Source organism: Lampris incognitus, chromosome 2 (assembly GCF_029633865.1).
Source record: "Lampris incognitus isolate fLamInc1 chromosome 2, fLamInc1.hap2, whole genome shotgun sequence".
Classification (NCBI taxonomy): Eukaryota; Metazoa; Chordata; class Actinopteri; order Lampriformes; family Lampridae; genus Lampris; species Lampris incognitus.
Genome location: NC_079212.1, coordinates 93445336 through 93468210, shown reverse-complemented (window position 1 = coordinate 93468210; position 22875 = coordinate 93445336). Strand labels below are relative to the sequence as shown.

The following is a 22875-nucleotide window of genomic DNA, read 5'->3' as shown; positions in this document are numbered from 1 at the left end:
CTCTCTCTCTCTCTCTCTCTCTCTCTCTCCTCTCTCTGTCTCTCTCTCTCTCTCTCGCTCTCTCTCTCTCGCTCTCTCTCTCTCGCTCTATCTCGCTCTATCTCGCTCTCTCTCTCTCTCTCTCTCTCTCTCTCTCTCTCTCTCTCTCTCTCTCTCTCTCTCTCTCTCTCTCTCTCTCTCTCTCTCTCTCTCTCTCTCTCTCTCTCTCTCTCTCTCTCTCTCTCTCTCTCTCTCTCTCTCTCTCTCTCTCTCTCTCTCTCTCTCCTCTCTCTCTCTCTCTCTCTCTCTCGCTCTCGCTCTCTCTCACTCTCTCTGCCCACAGGTGCGTTTGTCGTTCACCGCGGCGGTGTGGATTATATATGTAGACTACAGAAACCACCCAGAAACTACGTGTTTGGGATGAGCGGCAAAGCCTCGGCGGAATACCCGTTTCTTCTTCCACAGTGAGGTAAGGCGGATATAACCTGGGCGCGAGCGGGGGGCCACGGCGCTCCGCGTGTTACGTGTCGGGGCGACTGGCAGGAGGTGGACCGCCGACTGCTCATTACTGCTACAAGGCGTGTTGCTGCCAAATGTGTGTACGCTTTTAAAAAAATTTTTTTTCTTTCACTAGTTTGTTTACTATTACTTCTACTTCTATTGCTACCAGTACTACCATTACACATATAACTACTTTAACTACCGCTCCTATTACCACTACTACGACTGCTATACTACTACCAATAATAATAACAATAATAATGATAACAATAATAACAATGCTAATCATAATAAACTACTACTATTTGTAATATACTACAACAGCTACTGCTCCTAATATGCTACTATTACTTGCAGTACAATGTACTGCTATTGCTACTAATATTACTACTACTACTCGTAATACTATACTATGACTACTACGACTCGTAATATACTACAGCGACTACTACTACTCCTTGTATGCTACAGCTACTGCTCTCAATGCGACCACCACGACCACTCCCGCCACTATAACTACTTCTACTACTACTACTTCTACCACCATTACCCCTAATATACTACTACTACTACTACTACTACTAATACTACTGCTACTACTACTGCTACTACTACTAGTTTTTTGTCTGTATGTTGCACTGCTGGGGGAAACAGCATCTCCTTTCACAAGTACATGAAGTGAAACGACAAATAAAGTGCTTCTGATCCTGATACTGCTACTCCTAATACAATACTGCTACTACTACTACTATTAATACTACTGCTACTCCTAATACACTACTACTACTACTTTTACTGCTACTCCTAATACTCTCCTACAACTACTTCTACCACTACTACCCCAGTATACTACTACTACTTCTACACTACTACCTCTAATATACTACTACTACTACAATTACTACTACTACTAATACATTCCTACTCCTCCTCCTCCTCCATCTACTACTACTACCAATACTACCTCTAATATACTACTACTGCTATTTGTACCACTACTACCCTAATATACTAATACTATTAATACTACTGTTACTCCTAATAAAATTACTACTACTAATACTACTACTACTACTACCCTTAATATACTATTACTACTATTACTACTACTGTTATTCCTAATAAATTACTACTACTACTACTACTACACTTAATATACTATTACTACTATTACTACTACTGTTATTCCTAATAAATTACTACTACTACTACTACTACCCTTAATATACTACTACTACTATTACTTGTACTGCTATTCCTAATAAATTAATACTACTACTATTACCACTACCCTTATATACTACTACTACTATTACTACTACTGTTATTCCTAATAAATTACTACTACTACTACTACTACTACCACCCTTAATATACTATTACTTCTACTACTACTACTGCTACTGCTACTGCTAATACTACTGCTACTACTGCTGCTACCACCACCACTACTAACGGTCCGACACTCAGTGGCCGTCATGATGAATCTCAGACGAGTCTCGTTTCAAGGCCTGGGGGAAGAGTGAGGGAAGTTAGTGCAACTGTACAAATTGCACAACACAGGCTGACTTTCATATGCTACTATTAACAAAATAGCTCAAACTTGTTCTGTTTTAATTTTAATTTGCTATTTCTTATTTCTTACCATAAATTAGATATTTTTTGTGACAATTTTGCTTTAGTACAAGTAAGAGTCCACTTTTTTCTTTTCTTTTTTTTGCTATCCAATATGTGGATATGAAACTTGTATGCGTTTCCATCGTTGCACCACATGATGCTACAAGTCGTATCTTGTCCACCGTGGTCTCTCTCGCCACCTTGTCATTTTCCAGCAAGGTACAAATGATTAATCTTCATAACTTTTTTTTTATTCATCTCAGGTCGTATAACCTTTCGTAATGCAACCTTCACCTGGAAGGTAACGTCCGCTCTGCTTCATAACTAGTATGTGCTTCTGCAGAATAGCCCTTAAATATTTCTCGTTTCCCTTAGCTCCTCGCACACAGTTGTTGTTTCTTTTCTCTGTCTTAGTTTAATAAGAGATAAACTGTTTGCAATACTGTTGCCAACACATCAACATCAAAAGCTCCCTGCCTGTGTTGAAATGAATTTCATCTATTCGGTCTGCGTGACGTCATCTCTCCCCTTCTGTTTTTTCCCGCCCAGGGACCCCGCTGGTCTTCAGCATGACCTGGCCGAGAAGAGCGTTGTCTCATAGGTAAAACGAGCTCACGGCAGAGTGTGAGTGGAGATGGTCACGTGGGCTGCCTTGCTGACACTATGCTCATGGATACAGATGCACGTGGTCGCCTCAGGACTGTACACATGTCCCACAACCCCTCGCAAGCTGACGGATTTCACTGTAACATACTCCCTCGCCCGCTTCAAGCCGAGAAACCCATACAGAACATTGTGGTGAACTCGTACCCGCGAGAGGTATATGTGGCATCTCAGAATGTAATCGAGGCAGTGAATGACAGCATGAATAAAACTTGGGAGGTGCGAACCGGCCCGCTGGGCAGTCCCGAGTGTGACACCTGCCGGGCGTGCGACGTCGAAGCAGACCCCGAGGATGCGGTGGACACGGACAACAAGGTTTTGCTCTTGGATCCTGCTGGAGAACTCTTGCCCTACCTTTACGTTTGCGGGAGTAATCGATACGGGATCTGCCAGTTCCTGGATGTAAGCGCTTCAAAACCCGAGCCCCAGTGTTTATACAACAAAAATAGGAACTCTCCGTCCTCCTGTCCTGACTGCTTGGCCAGCCCGCTGGGCACCATGGTCAACATTGTTGAGCAGGGTGTCACCTCATTCTTCTTTGTAGCCTCCGCTTTGAATGGGAGCGTGGTCAAGAAGTATCCGAGGCGCTCCATATCAGTGTTAAGACCACTCGCAACTGAGGATGGCTTTCATATGGTCACCAACGGTCTGACCGTGCTCCCTAATCTACTGGACTCTTATCATATCGATTACATCTATAGCTTCTCCACCAGGGACTATGTCTACTTTCTGTCCCTTCAAAGAGAAAATTCCTTTAAGAACAATTCACCTTTTCAGACACGTCTGGGCCGCCTGCCCGTGTTGATACCCGAGATCTGGATGTACCGAGAGGTGGTCCTGGAATGCCGGTATGAGCCTAAACGCAGGAGGAGGCGGAGAGACGGTTTTAGGGACACGGTGTATAACGGACTGCAAGCCGCCTACTTTGGCCATGCAGGGAGGGACTTGGCAGTGGAGATGAGCGTGAATGAAAAGGAAGACATCCTGTATGGGGTCTTTGCCGAGGTGGACGAGCATGGTAAACCCTACAGGAACTCGGCCTTGTGCGCCTTCCCCATGTCAAAGGTAAACAAGGCCATTGATAGGGGCGTGGAAGACTGCTGCAAGTCAGGGCGAGAGCGGCTGTCCAGAGGACTGTGTCACTTCCAGCCCTGTGAGAACTGCCCACATGAAGTGAGTTTCATTCTTTACTTTTTAATGGCTCTCTTACATTACAGCAGAACAACAGTCCAAAGGTCCTCCCTGGGCCAGACAGGTACAGACCTCGACAACCAAACTCGGTATGATTAAACGATATACATGGTGCAGACTTCGTCGACCGTGATAAGGAGGGAGGGAGTGCGTGGGAACAAGGCGAGAGAAGTGAGGGCGGGGCCGATGAGTCAGACGTGACCTGCACATTACCGAGCCTTTTCCATGCCCTGTTGAGTTTCAGCCTTTTGGCCACTGATAAATTCCTCCCGGGAGCAAGGCTGACACGTGTATACTATACTGCAGGTCATCCGTATAGTCAGAAGTGTATTTTGAGATGTAAAATTCAGCTTTGTAATACGACCATTCAGAGTATTCTATGGGACAGGAATTCCCGAGAACATTCCGAGAGCTGCCTCGCTGAATAAGTTGTTGCTTGGCTGTGGTTCTCGATACAAAGGTGTGGCCTCGTCTCTCGAGTCAGCGCTCAGCGAGCCATGCGTACAGCTTGGTATGCGAGGCTTTTTGGCGCGCCAGTACACACAAATCACAAAGCCTGTTGATAACAGCGCAGAGTGCCAGGGGAGGGACGGCGTTGTGCCGTTTCATCTGGCTGCCTGGAAACGGAGGACGTGAAGGACACCGAGGCGGGAAAGCGTTCCACCAAGTGCCCGATTAAACCAGTTAGTCAATTAGTTTCTCAAATAGTAATTTAGTCCAAATGGGAACATGATTGATGCTCATGCTTTTGAACATTCACGCTACCGAGCCTCAATTTATGCCGATGATGGCTTTGTTTATTAATTTGTTTATTAATTAATTGTCGGTTCTTGAATAAATTCGTTGAATCGGTTCTGAAGGACGTCACCACCTTATCCGCATGTGTTACTGGCAAGAGTCGGTGGACTTAGCTACATGTTCCATGAAGATTAAATCACACGGGAGTTATGGGCCTTCCCGTGGCTGGGAAAGAGCAGATTCATGCCAGGACGTGTTCACTAATTGCTCACCGCTGGAATGTTTACCTTCAGCGTGTATTTATACATCCTTTCCTCTTTGAGTTAAGTCATCCCATTTTATTGGCCCAAAGTGGTTTATGCTCCACCAAGAATCCGCCGTCATATATCACACGGGGTCATCCTAATCTGCACAGATCTCGCTTGCTCAATAATAAAAACACAGTCGAGCCCACAGCATCTGTTTTGAGTTTTCAGAGGCTGGCTGGCTGACTGTCCATAGTGACAAAAAAAGAAAAGAAAAAAAAGTCCCCAGGCCTCCTCCGTATGATGTCTCGGAGCAAGAGTTTGCTGCTGTTTTATGACCTTTTTCCTCTAACAGCTCGTCGCGGCACTGGCGTGATGGCTGCAGGCATCAGACTGGGACACTTCCGCTCTAAATAGAGGAGTAGAGTTCCCTCCGTAGGTCTCCATGTACCCCCTCCTCTCACTCAGGATGTGTGTATATATGTGAGTGTGTGCGCGTGCGCGTACGTGACCACACATGTTCTCATGCTCTCTCGTAACAAGCCCGTGTTGTGTGTTTTCAGAGAGAGGGAGAGAGAGAGGGGGAGAGAGAGAGAGAGGGAGAGAGAGAGAGGATGCCAGAGACAGTGACATTGCTACAGGCAGGAGAGTGCCCAAAATAAAGTCAGAAATACCAGAATCACTTTATTCTCCACTGTAGGTTAAGTCAGATTGATTTGTGTAACCCTTAATCACAATTTAGTCCCAGAGGGCTTTGCATGACAGCCCCTGTCCTCACACCCTTGATCTGGATGTGGAAAAACTACACAGAACCCCCCCCCTCCCAGAGAAACCTACTTATGTATCCTAAGAATACACAGTCATTTATCTTGGTTACCTGCATTCCAACATACGGCGGTCCACACTCCAACTGGACAACACACGGGGTACACGACACCTGTCATAGTGCCAGTACAGCCCATTAATGATCAACTGACTATAATGGACATAACATAATCAGCTGCGCTGTGCAGAGTTTTGGACCGAGTGACGTGTCGGTTAAGGGTGACGAGAGGCCTACGTGCAGAGTGTGATGAGTGTAGTACGCGTTGCTCATAGGCGGTTGCGCTAGTCACAAAGAATGTCACATATGTGGGAGGCGTCCGGGTGGCGTAGCGGTCTATTCCGTCGTCTACCAACACGGGGATCGCCGGTTCGAATCCCCGCGTTACCTCAGGCTTGGTCGGGCGTCCCTAGAGACACAATTGGCTCTGTCTGCGGGTGGGAAGCCGGATGCGGGTATGTGTCCTGGTCGCTGCACTAGTGCTTCTCGGGGCGCCTGTTCGGGGAGGGAGGGACTGCGCGATCCTTCCACGCGCAATGTCCCCTGGTGAAACTCTTTACTGTCAGGTGAAAACAAGAGGCTGGTGACAATATACACCGATCAGCCAAAACATTAAACCACTACCTCCGGCTTGGTCGGGCATCCCTGCAGACACAACTGGCCGTGTCTGCGAGTGAGAAGCCGGATGCGGGTATGTATCCTGGTCGCTGCACTAGCGCCTCCTCTGGTCGGTTGAGGCGCCTGTTCGCTGGGGGGAATAGCTTGATCTCCCACGCGCTACGTCCCCCTGGTGAAACTCCTCACTGTCAGGTGAAAAGAAGCGGCTGGCGACTCCACATGTATCGAAGGAAACATGTGGTAGTCTGCAGCCCTCCCCGGATCGACAGAGGAGGTGGAGCAGCAACCGGGACGGCTCAGAGAGCGGGATGATTAGCCAGGTACAACTGAAGAGAAAAAATGGGGTGGGGGGGTCAATTGGTGGTCTGTGGACCACCTGATCTCTAAGATAGATTGCTCGATAGATAGATAGATAGATAGATAGATAGATAGATAGATAGATAGATAGATAGATAGATAGATAGATAGATAGATAGATAGATAGATAGATAGATACTATAAATAAGAGATGCTGATACTGGGAAGAGAATGCTGGAAATAAAACCGGATATACGAGGGATGCGCTAACACTGCTGTGGTGTGTGATATCTCATTCATGAACAGAGCTCAGAGAACAACGACACATGCACCACCAAGCCCACTCTGGTGTCCAAGCCGTACTACAGACTGGACATCTTCAACAGGCAAATGAGAGATGTCCTCTTTACTACTGTCCTGGTCACCACCCTGGGGAATGACACCTTGGCGCACTTTGGCACGTCGGATGGCAGAATCCTGCAGGTAGCGAACGGAGCACGGATAAGCACAGGGAATGAAACGGTGCCTAAGAACGCGGGGTCATTATGCCGGGGTGTTGTACCGTGTGAGGTCTGCACCTGCTGGGTGGTTTAAGGTACCAAATAGCCCGTAGAACTTTCTCTGCTTTATTGTTGGGTGGATTTTGATATTGATAGTGAGGGTAATTTCTAATGTCTTATATGATAAACCTGTTAAAATACCACTTTATTTCTGAGCCCGTGGCCAAAATTAATTGACCCCCAAGTAAAACTGCTTTAGTTTTGAATATTTGCATAATCACGGCCCCTCCAGAAAGGCAATCCACTTGTGACTCGCTCCTGAAGTGTCGGATTTAACCTGAGCATTAATGAAACGGGGTTGGAGAAGCTTAAAACGCTTGCGTAAATTGAACTTTACCTCGGCCAAAACAGAAATCACTGTTTGAGTGAAGACAACTATCTTTGGGTTTGTCTCTTGAGGCTATGACGTCATGGGGCGATTGCCACACGTTGCCTCTTAAGTTATATAGCACTGAAATATGAGCATTTTACATTGTTTTTTTTTACTGTGGATATGTATAGACGGAACTCCAACATGCTCATCTGGAGGCTCCGAATGGCCACTTTATGCTTTTGTTACTGTTCAAGTCAACGTGTATTTGCACCCTGCGTGTAGACAGCCTCACAGGGGGCTGGTACACTCAAGAGGGATGACTGAACTTCTCTAATATAGCCATGTTCTTTTCGGCCTGTCAAGCAATAGAAGGTTAAGGTAAGATCTTTCAGAGCAGGGGGCGTCCGAGTGGCGTGGCGGTCTATTCCGTTGCCTACCAACACGGGGGATCGTCGGTTCGAATCTTCGTGTTACCTCCGGCTTGGTCGGGCGTCCCTACAGACACAATTGGCCGTGTCTGCGGGTGAGAAGCCGGATGTGGGTGTGTGTGTCCTGGTCGCTGCACTAGCGCCTCCTCTGGTCGGTCGGGGCGCCTGTTCAGGGGGGAGGGGGAAACTGGGGGGGGGGAATAGCGTGATCCTCCCACGCGCTACTACCCCCTGGCGAAACTCCTCACTGTCAGGTGAAAAGAAGCGGCTGGCGACTCCACATGTATCGGAGGAGGCATGTGGTGGTCCGCAGCCCTCCCCAGGTCGGCAGAGGGGGTGGAGCAGAGACCGGGGCGGCTCGGAAGAGTGGGGTAATTGGCCACGTATAACCGGGGGGGGGGATTTTTAAGAGCTCAGTTTCTGACCTTTGCCTCTGTTTTCCACCGGTTTAGGTCATTTTGACGCTTTCCAGTCACATAGTTTATGCCAACTACTCTCTGGGAGACACTGAGGTCTCCAGGGTGGCTGCCGTGTATTCACAGGAGTCACTCCTCTTTTTGGTTGGAAATCAGGTATCTTTTTTCTTTTCTTTTTTTAATAACAGCCACGGACACCAGTTTGTTTAAAGCTGAGTGTTTTAAGAGGTGAATCTTCTCCACCCAACCCCAGCCCACCTGACAGCTTGCTCTGTCTTCTCCGCTGTTCCGTTTAGATGTTCAGGGTACCTGCTGTAGGTCCAGGGTGTGCCCACTTCATGACCTGCTCCACGTGTTTGATGGCGCCACACTTCATGAACTGTGGCTGGTGTTCGGGAGTCTGCTCGAGGCAGCACGAGTGCGCATCACGGTGGACCAAACAATCCTGCTCGCCCGTCATCACGGAAGTAAGCTCTGCCGCCAGGTTTTGACGTCTTAATACCTCCTCACAGAAGTTCGGACACTTTGCACGTATCGGATGTGATGCTGAGTACACAGCGACAGCTGTTTTGAGTGCTTCTCTGTTTTTGTTCCCCGGGACAGTTTTTCCCCAAGACTGCCCCGGCTGACGGTGAGACGGAGTTGGTTTTGTGTGGGTGGGAATTCCAGTCTCCTCTGCGGCCTGCGATCGTCGACAGCAAAACCCACGTGGTCAGGATGGGTGCAGAAACCCCATGCACAGTCCTACCGGGGAAAAGCGACAGTGAACAGTGAGCAAGACGCTCAACGAGCACACAAAACAAAGCGCACACTTGCAGCAACACGTTGCACACAATCAGCCTTCCTGATCGTGCGTGCGGTTCCTGAGCGCACGCTGCGGAAATGGTTAACCACGAGCCAACACACTCACTCGTGACAGCAACAACAACTACACATGAAGTGAAGAATGTTACCCATGCTGATCATTTGTTGGTTAACCTTGGCAAACGATGTAAGACTTCCACCTTTGGGCGTCCGGGTGGCGTGGCGGTCTATTCCGTTGCCTACCAACACGGCGATCGCTGGTTCGAATCCCCGTGTTACCTCCGGCTTGGTCGGGCGTCCCTACAGGCACAATTGGCCGTGTCTGCGGTTGGGAAGTCGGATGTGGGCATGTGTCCTGGTCGCTGCACTAGCGCCTCCTCTGGTCGGTCGGGGCACCTGGTCGGGGCATAGCGTGATCCTCCCACGCGCTACGTCCCTCTGGTGAAAGTCCTCACTGTCAGGTGAAAAGAAGCGGCTGGTGACTCTACATGTATCGGAGGAGGCATGTGGTAGTCGCAGCCCTCCCCGGATCGACAGAGGGGGTGGAGCAGCAACCGGGACGGGTCGGAAGAATGGGGTAATTGGCCGGAGAAAAACGGGGGGGGGGGGGTAAAAAAAATGTTCAACCTTAATCTGGCCTACAATCTTCTCAGTAGGTCCAAAGAAATCATGTAATGAAGAACTTCTAACCCATTTTTTTTGTGTGCCCTGTGTGCTAACAGTATGTTATAGTGTCAAAATAACTCAAAGCCTGGTCAGGTCTTACACAGAAGGCGACACCTTTAAGTGCCGATGTAAAAACGTTTCTCCAACATGTTGGACGTTAAAATGAAAGAAAAGAAGGAAAACGAAAGACTGGATTCTAAGATGTTCCCTCAGCACCTGCTCCCACAGACAGAGTGCTGGCGGCTGGTAAATCAAATGTACTCTCGCCCTGTGCTTTCCTACATAGGTTAGTATGCAAGATTCAGCGGCAGGGAAGAGCACCAAACCAAGTTCTCAACATTACTGTGGACGTGCACGAGAGGAAGGTGGAGGGTGGCTACTCAATTGAGGGTCAAGCACAGACACAGGGTTTCTCCTTTGTGGTGAGGAACACATCTTTACTGCAGTTAAAATGGTTTCAGCATGGATGTCCTTCTGCCTTTTCAGCATTATGCAGTGCATCCGGAAAGTATTCACACCCCTTCACTTTCCCCACATGTTGTTATGTTACAGCCTTATTCCAAAATGGATTAAATTCCTTTTTTTTCTCATCAATCTACACACAATACCCCATAATGACAAAGCGAAAAAGGTTTTGTAGAAATTTTTGCAAATTTATTCAAAATAAAAAACTGAAATATTGCATGTACATAAGTATTCACACCCTTTACTCAGTACTTGGTTGAGGCACCCTTGGCAGCGATTACAGCCTCAAGTCTTCTTGGGTATGAAGCTACAAGCTTGGCACACCTTTATTTGGGGTATTTCTCCCATTCTTCTCTGCAGATCCTCTCGAGCTCTGTAAGGCTAGATGGGGAGCGTCGCTGCACAGCTATTTTCAGGTCTTTCCAGAGATGTTCAATGGGGTTCAAGTCTGGGCTCTGGCTGGGCCACTCAAGGACATTCACAGACTTGTCCCGAAGCCACGCCTTCGTTGTCTTGGCTGTGTGCTTAGGGTCGTTGTCGTGTTGAAAGGTAAACCTTCGCCCCAGTCTGAGGTCCTGAGCGCTCTGGAGCAGGTTTTCATCAAGGATCACTGTGTACTTTGCTCCATTCATCTTTCCCTCGATCCTGACTAGTTTCCCAGTTCCTGCCACTGCCGAAAATCCCCACAGCATGATGCTGCCACCACCATGCTTCACTGTAGGGATGGTATGAGCAAGGTGATGAGGGGTGCCTGGTTTCCTCCAGACGTGACGTTTGGCATTCAGGCCAAAGAGTTCAATCTTGGTTTCATCAGACCAGAGAATCTGGTCTGAGAGTCCTTTAGGTGCTTTCTGGCAAACTCCAAGCAGGCTGCCATGTGCCTTTTACTGAGCAGAGGCTTCCATCTGGCCACTCTACCATAAAGGCCTGATTGGTGGAGTGCTGCAGAGATGGTTGTCCTTCTGGAAGGTTCTCCCATCTCCACAGAGGCACGCTGGAGCTCTGTCAGAGTGACCATCGGGTTCTTGGTCACCACCCTGACCAAGGCCCTTCTCCCCCGATTGCTCAGTTTGGCTGGGCGGCCAGCTCTAGGAAGAGTCCTGGTGGATCCAAACTTCTTCCATTTACGAATGATGGGGGCCACTGTGCTCTTCGGGACCTTCAAAGCTGTAGAATTTTTTTTGTACCCTTCCCCAGATCTGTGCCTCGATACAATCCTGTCTCAGAGGTCCACAGACAATTCCTTTGACTTCATGGCTTGGTTTCTGCTCTGACATGCACTGTCAACAGTGGGGCCTTATATAGACAGGTGTGTGCCTTTCCAAATCATGTCCAATCAATTGAATTTACTAGAGGTGGACTCCAATCAAGATGTAGAAACATCTCAAGGATGATCATTGGAAACAGGATGAACCTGAGCTCAATTTTGAGTGTCATAGCAAAGGGTGTGAATACTTATGTACATGCAATATTTCAGTTTTTTATTTTTAATAAGTTTGCAAAAATGTCTACAAAACCTTTTTCACTTTGTCATTATGGGGAATTGTGTGTAGATTGATGAGAAAAAAAGGAATTTAATCCATTTTGGAATAAGGCTGTAACATAACAAAATGTGGGGAAAGTGAAGGGGTGTGAATACTTTCCGGATGCACTGTATATATATATATATATATATATATAATGCCATATATATAATGCTATATATAATGCTACACTCACACACACACACACACACACACACACACACACACACATATATATATATATATATATATATATATGGCAAAAATACATTGCACACTGGAGCATCCGGATAGCGTAGCGGTCTATTCCGTTGCCTACCAACACGGGGATCGCTGGTTCAAATCCCCGTGTTACCTCCGGCTTGCTCAGGCATGCCTACAGACACAATTGGCCGTGTCTACAGGTGGGAAGCCGGATGTGGGTTTGTGTCCTGGTCGCTGCACTAGCGCCTCCTCTGGTCGGTCGGGGCGCCTGTTCAGGAGGGGAGGGGGAATTGGGGGGGAATAGTGTGATCCTCCCATGCACTACGTCCCCCTGGAGAAACTCCTCACTGTCAGGTGAAAAGAAGCAGCTGGCAACTCCACATGTATCAGAGGAAGCATGTGGTAGTCTGCAGCCCTCCCTGGATCGGCAGAGGGGGTGGAGCAGCGACCGGGATGGCTCGGAAGAGTGGGGTATTTGGCCGAGTACAATTGGGGTGAAAAAGTGGGAAAGATCCCAAAATAAATACATGAATAAAAGATACATTGCACACTGATTTTGCTTGTTTCGCCCCATTCACACCAGGAGCCTAGTATTACCAAAATCAGGCCTGACAACGGGCCCAGGATTGGAGGAACACTTGTTACACTGACAGGCAGGCATCTTGATTCTGGGATGGACAGAAAAATCTTCCTCGGTGGGAAACGTTGCCCCGTTCAAAGGTAACTGCCATGGAATAGCATACTTCTATGGATATATGCCACGGTGCTTCGTGTTTACCCATGGGCAGGCATGCAGACACATTTCAGTGTGTCTGGATATCACTCAGACATGTTTTGTCTGCTACAGTCACTTAGACAAATATACTCGGTGGTCTCTTTCGCTCAGTGTCTCTGGAGGAAGCGGAGCTACGTCTTCCATCGTGTGTCTCTCTAATGGGATGGCGGCGGTGGGACAGGTACCAGTGAAGGTCCTCATCGACGGCTTTCAGGTGTCCACCGCAAAAATGTTCTCTTACAAGGAAAACCCTTTCATCATGGCTGTAAATCCCCACTGCAGCTTCAGAAGGTAGGACACACGCCCCGGTCCGATCTGTCCTAATAGAGAGCCAGGGAGCAGTGAAACAGGAGACTTTACTCTTCTGCAGAACAAGACGGGGGGGGGGGGGTTTAGGAATATTATATGAAACAATACAATGCAATATGATATGATAGGATAGAATATGATATATGATAGAATAGAATAGGATAGGATAGGATAGAATATGATAGAATATAATATATGATACGGTATGATATGATATGGTAGGATAGGATAGGATAGGATAGGATAGGATAGGATATAGGATAGGATAGGATATGATACGATATGATATAAGATAATGATATGATATGATAAAAGATATGATAGGATAGGATATGATATATGATATGATATAAGATATGATAGGATATGATATGATATGATATAAGATAATGATATGATATAAGATATGATATGATAGGATATGATAGGATATAAGACAATGATATGATATGATACAATGTGGCACTATGCAATATCATGCAGTGCTAAATAACTTTATATGCTATGATTCAATGAGACACAATATGATTTTTGTAAAACACTGTAACATAGCAATTCTGCAAAATGCCGAGATGAAACTGAATTCAAAATCTGTGCCCATTACACAAAATATCAAATCACAACAACGGCTATTGAAAATATGGATAAGTATGGATATCAACTGGTAAAAACATGGCTCTCTCCCCCTAACCAGACAGGCATGTACCACGTCGGCTCGGGCCTAAATGTGGCATCCTTGTTTCGAACTGACCTTGTGACCTTTGCTGCATGTCTTCATCACCCTTCATCCTATTTACCCCTGTCTGTTGTTGATGACCTGTTTAATAAAGGCAAAAAGTGCTAAAAGAGATCTAAATAAGGGATAAGATGATGTTTTTATTTGTATTGGACTAAAGGGGCTCCAAGATAGTGATCGAAGGCCGGAACCTGGACTCTGTGCACAACACCGTCATCCAGTACAAATCCAGTCACCCTGCAGTGAAACCTCTTCAACAGGTATGTTAGCTGCTGCTGTTTGATCAAATCTGCTACTCCGAGGGCAGACACGGCTACCGTCATCAATTATTGCAAAGCTGACTTGAACTAAATTCAGTTTTAATCACTTCAGCCCAACTCGCCGTCCTTTAACACCACTTAAATGATGTGCAGCATGTGCCCACTGACAGCATGATAAACCAATAACCATCCAATAATAACGATAGAAATAATAAATCCCGTATCTGACAAGAAATAAATGGGTGAGCATGTTTATAGATGTATTTAATTTAGGGCCTTGTGTTTTTCTTTGGTGTCCTATTTTGTTGTGATTGTTAGATTCAAAACATTCAAGATTGGAGGTTGATTTCATGTACAAGTGCAGCGGAAGGATTGTTTTGGTAACTCCAAAACCGCACCAAGAGAAATTAACAACAGTAATTATCAAGTGAAAATGAAAATATACTGTATTTTTTTCTGTCGTCTGGGTGGTGTAGCGGTCTATTCCGTTGCCTACCAACACGGGGATCACCGGTTCGAATGCCTGTGTTGCCTCTGGCTTCATCGAGCGTCCCTACAGACACAATTGGCCGTGTCTGCAGGTGGGAAGCCGGATGTGGGTATGTGTCCCGGTTGCTGCACTAGCGCCTCCTCTGATCGGTCGGGGTGCCTGTTGCGGGTGAACTGGGGGGAATAGCGTGATCCTCCCACACACTATGTCCCCCTGGTGAAACTCCTCACTGTTACGTGAAAAGAAGCAGCTGGTGACTCCACATGTATCAGTGGAGGCATGTGGTAGTCTGCAGCCCTCCCCGGATTGGAAGAGGGGTGTGGAGCAGTGACTGGGACGGATCGGAAGAGTGGGGTAATTGGCCATGCATGATTGGGGAGAAAAAAAAAAGGGGGGGGGGAACCACAAAAAAAAAAAAATTTAAAAAAAAAAAATATATATATATACACTCACTGGCCACTTTACTAGGTACACCTTGCTAGTACCGGGTTGGACCCCCTTTTGCCTTCAGAACTGCCTTAATCCTTCGTGGCATAGATTCAACAAGGTACTGGAAACATTCCTCAGAGAGTTTCGTCCATATTGACATGATAGCATCACGCAGTTGCTGCAGATTTGTCGGCTGCACATCCATGATGCGAATCTCCCGGTCCACCACATCCCAAAGGTGCTCTATTGGATTGAGATCTGGTGACTGTGGAGGCCATTTGAGTACAGTGAACTCATAGTCATGTTCAAGAAACCAGTCTGAGATGATTCGAGCTTTATGACATGGCGCGTTATCCTGCTGGAAGTAGCCATCAGAAGATGGGAACACTGGTCATAAAGGGATGGACATGGTCAGCAACAATACTCAGGTAGGCTGTGGCGTTGACATGATGCTCAATTGGTACTAAGGGGCCCAAAGTGTGCCAAGAAAATATCCCCCACACCATTACACCACCACCACCAGCCTGAACCATTGATACAAGGCAGGATGGATCCATGCTTTCATGTTGTTGACGCCAAATTCTGACCCTACCATCCGAATGTCGCAGCAGAAATCGAGACTCATGAGACCAGGCAACGTTTTTCCAATCTTCTATTGTCCAATTTCTGTGAGCCTGTGCGAATTGTAGCCTCAGTTTCCTGTTCTTAGCTGACAGGAGTGGCACCCAGTGTGGTCTTCTGCTGCTGTAGCCCATCTGCCTCAAGGTTCGACGTGTTGTGCGTTCAGAGATGCTCTTCTGCATACCTCGGTTGTAATGAGTGGTTATTTGAGTTACTGTTGCCTCTCTATCAGCTCGAACCAGTCTGGCCATTCTCCTCTGACCTCTGGCATCAACAAGGCATTTTCGCCCACAGAACTGCCGCTCACTGGATATTTTCTCTTTTTCGGACCATTCTCTGTAAACCCTAGAGATGGTTGTGCGTGAAAATCCCAGTAGATCAGCAGTTTCGGAAATACTCAGACCAGCCCGTCTGGCACCAACAACCATGCCACGTTCAAAGTCACTTAAATCACCTTTCTTCCCCATTCTGATGCTCGGTTTGAACTGCAGCAGATCGTCTTGACCATGTCTACATGCCTAAATGCATGAAGTTGCTGCCATGTGATTGGCTGATTAGAAATTTGCGTTAAAGAGCAGTTGGACAGGAGTGCCTAGTAAAGTGGCCGGTGAGTGTATATATATATATATATATATATATATATATATATATATATATATATATATATATATATATATATATATATATATATATATATATATATATATAGCGTTTTTTTTCCGAAACCGTCAATGGTGTTGAGTGCTCGACTAATGAGGAGCGGAATATCTGCTATGTAATATATATACATATATATGTATATGTATGTATATATAGGTGGCACGGTGGCACAGACATGTAGGTCAGGTGAATCGACCGTACTAAATTTTCCCTAGGTGTGAATATTTGTGTGCGTGCGTGTGTGTGTGTGGGGGGGGGCCCTGTGATGGTCTGGCCGCCTGTCCAGGGTGTCTCCCTGCCTGCTGCCCAATGACTGCTGGGATAGGCTCCAGCATCCCTGCGACCCTGAGAGCAGGATAAGAGGCTTGGATGATGAATGGATGGATGGATGGATGGATGGATGGGGATCCGTAGTAATTCTTTTAGCCCTGGTCCTGCACCGCCTGGTGTAAAAGTCCCGTAAGGGGGCACGTGTGGACCGGCGTTAACACCAGTCTATCTGCTTGCTGTGCCCTAGATCTGCGGCGGGGCAGTTAATGCCACTCACATGGAGTGTGTGGCCCCTGCCTTCCCAGGAGACATTTCAGAGGACAAGCCGGACACTGGACAGATTTCCTTTGACATGGATGGAGCACGTGACCTCTGGACGAGGCGTTTCGACTTCCACCCCGATGCCAAAATCATCCCCTTTGAAAACGACGACCGGGTATTTAATCTAAAGCCGGGGGACAGCGAGGTTTCTCTGCATGTAAGTTCCAGCGTGTATCGTCTTCATACTAAATGAGCCACTAGTTCAATACCTAACGTGTTAATTCTGAGCCCTATTACGCCTAATAAAGACACACACCCATCACGCTCTTTTCACACAGTAGGGGAAAGCAGCGAGCTGTGAACTGATAATGCATCAGTAAACTGTGATAATGTGAACTACGATCACCAAGCCTCCTTATTATCCATTTTATTTTATTATTTATTTCTTTCAAAACGTTTCACAGCACCAGAAGCTGAATGCAGTGAACTCATGCATGCAGATCATAATGACCATCGGGGGCGTGGACTGCAACGTCCAGGTTCTGCTGAATGAGCTGACCTGCAGAATCCCCAAGGACATGGTTATCCCGGCCGAGGGGTATCCTGTCAGGGTAAGTAATGGAGGACCCTGCCGTTAAACCACCCAGCTCAGAATGTACCCTGAAAGATGCCAGATCTGTTAGGCGTGATGTCAGACGTGAGTGTGTTTACCTCCACTTTCCTAGGTGTCCGTGAACGGGGAGGTGTACGACGTGGGCATGGTGGTCATTGTTGACAAAAACAGCAGCACAGTTATCGGTGCCATTGTTGTGGGCATCTTTGCGGCGCTGGCACTGGGCGCTGTGCTTGCATATGCTGTCATGACCCAGTTGAGGAAAAAGAAGAAAGGTGAGAGAAAGTCTCTTTTTTTTTTCAATCTTTTACTATATACATTTTAGATCCCCCCCCCATTTCTCCCCAAATTGGCCAACTACCCCACTCCTCCGAGCCGTCCTGGTCGCTGCTCCACCACCTCTGCCAATCCGGGGAGGGCTGCAGACTACCACATGCCTCCTCCACTACATGTGAGGTCACCAGCCGCTTCTTTTCACCTGACAGTGAGGAGTTTCACCGGGGGGACATAGCGCATGGGAGGATCACGCTATTCCCCCCAGTCCCCCCTCCTTGAATAGTCGCCCCGACCGACCGACCGACCGACCAGAGGAGGCGCTAGTGCAGCGACCAGGACACATACCCACATCTGGCTTCCCACCCACAGACACGGCCAATTGTGTCTGTAGGGACGCCCGACCAAGCCAGAGGCAACACGGGGATTCGAACCGGCGATCCCCGTGTTGGTAGGCAGCAGAATAGACCGCCACGCCACCCTGATGCCCCTAAATTTTAGAATTGAAGTGTTTCTTGGTATTGTTTTGTAGAGCTAGCATTTCAGGCATGTCAATGATTTGTCTGTAATCACTGCTATTGTGGGATCATTCTCAACAGTTTTTATTGTTTCTAAATTAAATGAATTGTATCATTGCCTTTGCCATCGACTTTATTTCTTCACAAGCGAATGTCCAACGTTCTTTTGAAATGTCTTTTTAGCCAAAGTGGAATTCCGTTTATCCCGTATGTCAGTTCGAAGCCACGTGGAAGGCACCTCTGAAGCGTCGCCGTCAGGTGACTACAGGCGAGGTGAGCCACCCTCAGTTGTTTCCTTCATCCACCTCTGTGTATCCCACCTATGTTCATCCCTCTATCTGTCTGCCTGTTCCTTCATCCGATGTGAATCAGGCCACCCCTAACCTTAAACGATATGACGACGTCATGGTATCCCTGGTCTCTCTCTCTCTCGTTCTTTTTTGTCAGCCCTGTCCAGTCGGACGTCCGGTTCAGGAGGCATGGCCTTCCACGGCATGCTGTACGCTGCCAGCTATGATCCCATGTCCATCCCTCTGATGCCCCAGGACAACATCTCAATGGTCAGTTTAAGTTCAGAGCTCCTGGAGGAGGTCAAAGGTGTGCTGATCCCTGCCGAGAAGCTCAGAGTTCAGCATGGCGAGATTATAGGCAAAGGTAAAAATCTGCGGCTTTCTTAATTTTCTACTTCTCTCTCCTTTTTGCACTGGCCTCGTGTACTTCCTCATCATGTTATCTTCCCTTAATCCCTTTCTAAATGACCCGATCCTCAATAATATCTCTAAAAATCTACTTTTATTTTCTATAAAGGTCACTTTGGCACAGTATACCATGGATACCTTAAGGACCACAATGATCAAGAGAGTCACTGCGCTGTTAAGTCACTGAACAGTATGTGACTACCTACTTTGTTAAGCAGAGCCATCACAACTGTTATAAGCGTTACTGTTAGCCATCGTGACAGTATATCGGCACCAGTGGCGGCTGGTGCAGGGAATTTTTTTGGGGGGGGTGCAATTTACCTTGGCGCAGCACACCTGACAGCTGCTTCAATGTCCACACAGTCAGTTATTAAGGAGGACAATGTATCCTGTAAATTTTAGGCTACATTGTCCTTAATAACTCTGCAGCTGTCAGGTGTGCTTCGCCAAGGTAAATTGCACCCCCCCGCCCCAAAATTGTTAGCACCAGCCACCACTGATCGGCACTGTTTTACTAGTGTCTGTGTAACACTGTGCGTTGTATCTCCACCAGGGATCACAGATCTTGTGGAGGTGAACCAGTTCCTGAGAGAAGGCATCATAATGAAGGGCTTCCATCACTCTAATGTACTATCTCTACTGGGCATCATGCTACCAAAGGAAGGGCTTCCCCTGGTGGTCCTGCCCTACATGAAGCACGGAGATGTACGCCATTTCATCCGCTGTGAGAAGCGGGTGAGTCCTACCTAACACAATATAGAGCTGCGTGGATGAGTCATGTCTGGGGATGTTTTTTGACCTGTTGACCCAGTGAGTGCTATTACTCTCGATTATAACACTGGATGGATTTTTTTTTTTTTACTTTGTTGTGCCCTCCACAGAACCCAACAGTGAAAGACCTGATTGGCTTTGGACTACAAGTGGCCAAAGGGATGGAGTACCTGGCCCAAAAGAAATTTGTCCACAGAGATCTGGCTGCACGTAACTGCATGTGAGTGTAGTTTGCGGTGGGGATTCCACCATGGGACTCGGCCTGGGGACATTTCGTCAGTGAATATTTGTCTTGCATATCAAGATGCCATTCAGACCTGTGCGATACCCTGACTGTTGCGTATAACCAGTAAACATGCAGTTGGCTTGAGAATGCTAAAGAGTAGAGATGGAAAACCAGTTTGCAACCCTGTGCCCTTTTATGTAAATTTTCAATGCAGTCCAATGACTGTATTAATCTATGTCTGACTTTGCTCCGGCCTACACCACATTTTCCCCCTCATTTGTACTTTGACTGATTCTACAAACAGCTATTTCAACAAGGCTAAAACTCCCTCTGATGATCTTGCCTTGTGTTAAAAGGTAACACACCTTAGAATATAAAACATACAGAGTATAGTTTCATATTTGGTCCACTTCCCCATCAAACTTGAACAATGTCATTCCTGGGCATCAGGAATGATTATTCCTTAACACTCTGGAGAATAGGTCACGCTGTTTGTCCGACTAAGATTCTCTTAAACAGACACAATTCTTTACATTAATCAGGAACTTGACTTGTTTATCTCATGTGCATGCTTGTATACACATAACATACCGCAGGTCAAACACTCCACAACGTAGCTCATTTTTGCTCTCGACAAAAGGGAAATATTGTGGAGAAGCACTTTAGGATTTATTTATCTAATATATGTGGAAAGAAACCAGGTTTTTGTACTTTGTTTATACCCTCCCACACCTTTTTTCTCCCTAATTATACCCGGCTAATTACCCCACTCTTCCGAGCCGTCCTGGGCTCTGCTCCACCCCCTCTGCCGATCCGGGGAGGGGGGCAGACTACCACATGCCTCCTTCGATACATGTGGAGTCGCCAGCCGCTTCTTTTCACCTGACAGGGAGGAGTTTCACCGGGGGGATGTAGCGCGTGGGAGGATCACGCAACCCCCCCCCCCAGTTCCCCCTCCCCCCCGAAAAGCTCCCCTACCGACCAGAGGAGACGCTAGTGAAGCGACCAGGACACATACCCACATCCGGCTTCCCATCCACAGACATGGCCAATTGTGTCTGTATGGGACACCCGACCAAGCCGGAGCCAACAGAATAGACTGCTACGCTACCCAGATGCCCCATTTATACCCTTCTTCAGTACTTAGGCATTTACTCTAACATGCACACTTAAAGGTTTGCTGACTTTCATTGACGTTCTCGTCATTTCTCTGTGCATGTTCTGCCCTTTGGGCAAACCTCACATCCCACCTGTGCATAGCATTCCTGTTATGAGCTGACGCGAGCTGATAGGCTGCAAAGCTGAACTTCACCTGTTTGGCCAGAATGCTATGAGGACACCAGTGACGTAGAGTGTACAGGTTGTCCAAAAATAACACGGGGAGCCCACGTGCTCTGCAGTAACACGCCATGTCGTTTCAGGCTCGACGAGTCCTTCACAGTTAAGGTGGCAGATTTTGGCATGGCAAGAGATGTCTTTGACAAGGAATACTACAGCATTCAGAATCACAAAAAGGCCAAGCTGCCAGTCAAGTGGATGGCCATAGAGAGTCTGCAGACACAGAAGTTCACCACCAAGTCTGACGTGGTGAGTATACGCCATACATTTCAATAAATGTTTCATCATTTCCTTTTCCTAAAATGTGTTATCTGGTCATCCCCCGCACAGTGGTCATTTGGCATTTTGCTGTGGGAGCTGTTGACCAGGGGTGCCAGCCCCTATCCGGATGTGGACCCCTATGACATCACCAATTTCTTGCTGAAGGGACGTCGGCTAGCTCAGCCACAGTTCTGCCCAGATGCCTTGTACGAACTTTACCCGCTCCATCTCAGTGACACACAATAACACAACTGTTTCAGTGTTATGCTGTAGTTATTTTGGGACACGTAATTCTTTGTGTCATTGTTATGTGTTAGTTAAGCCATGAATTCATTCTCTCGCTCGTTCTGCCACTCATCCGGTCTCTTATCTGCTGAAGGTTTTCCATCATGCTGGTGTGCTGGGACCCCGAGGCTGACCACAGACCTGCATTTCACATTCTGGTGCAGGAAATACAGGAGATCCTGTCCTGCCTCGAGGGAGAGCACTACATCAACCTGAAGGTTACCTATGTGAACTTGGACCAGCCAAGGCCCTACCCTGCCATGACAGCATCCGCTGACGAGGCTGAGGCTTCAGACTGTTCAGACTGCGACTCAGAGACTCGTGTTTCCAACTGAGGGTGGTGGTGAATCACTAAAAATCCTGGATGGGTAGCCAGGATCAGATGAGGAAAAAATGTGTGGGTGGTGGGGACTCTCCCCCCCACCCCCCATTTTTCTCCCCAATTGTATCCGGCCAATTATCCCCACTCTTCTTAGCCGTCCCGCTCGCTGCTCCGCCCCCTCTGCCGACCCGGGGAGGGCTGCAGACTACCACATGCCTCCCCCGATACATGTGGAGTCACCAGCCGCCTCTTTTCACCTGACAGTCAGGAGTTTCACCGGGGGGACGTAGCGTGTGGGAGGATCACGCTATTCTCCCCAGTCCCCCCCCCCCCCGAACAGGCGCCCCGACCGACCAGAGGAGGCGCTAGTTCAGCGACCAGGACACAAACCCACATCCAGCTTCCCACCCACAGACAATGCCAATTGTGTGTGTGCGTGTGCGCGTGTGTGTGTGTGCGTGTGGGTGGGTGGGTGGGGTTAAAAGAGGGGTAAATCGGGAAATAATCCTCTGCCCAAGAGGGAGGGTTTACCTTGGGCTCACCTACGCCTCACAGACAATGTGCAGTAGATATCTACGATTGTTGAGCCTATGTATTTGTATGAGTTTACTACTGACTTGGGCTACACTAAAGTTGCCATCTATTTATGTGAGGGTTAAGGCAATCACCATATGAAGTATGGCACTTATGGCATCGATGTACAATTCA

The 22875-nt window shown here is 47.4% G+C and overlaps 1 protein-coding gene across 1 annotated transcript; it reads left to right on the top strand.

The window, feature by feature from the left end:
• The first annotated feature begins 301 nt into the window (after nt 1–301).
• LOC130107168 (macrophage-stimulating protein receptor-like) lies at nt 302–22618 on the top strand. Its single transcript, XM_056273614.1, is given in 22 exon segments — nt 302–448; nt 2647–2867; nt 2870–3933; nt 6979–7155; nt 8426–8545; nt 8686–8856; nt 8993–9159; nt 10146–10281; nt 12635–12771; nt 12938–13117; nt 14032–14131; nt 16849–17079; nt 17327–17473; nt 17588–17750; nt 18450–18539; nt 18714–18920; nt 19074–19154; nt 19518–19699; nt 19846–19955; nt 21383–21548; nt 21630–21766; nt 21940–22618. Coding segments are annotated over 21 exon segments (4143 nt in total). The 5' UTR covers nt 302–448; nt 2647–2731; the 3' UTR covers nt 22181–22618.
• Nucleotides 22619–22875: the final 257 nt, after the last annotated feature.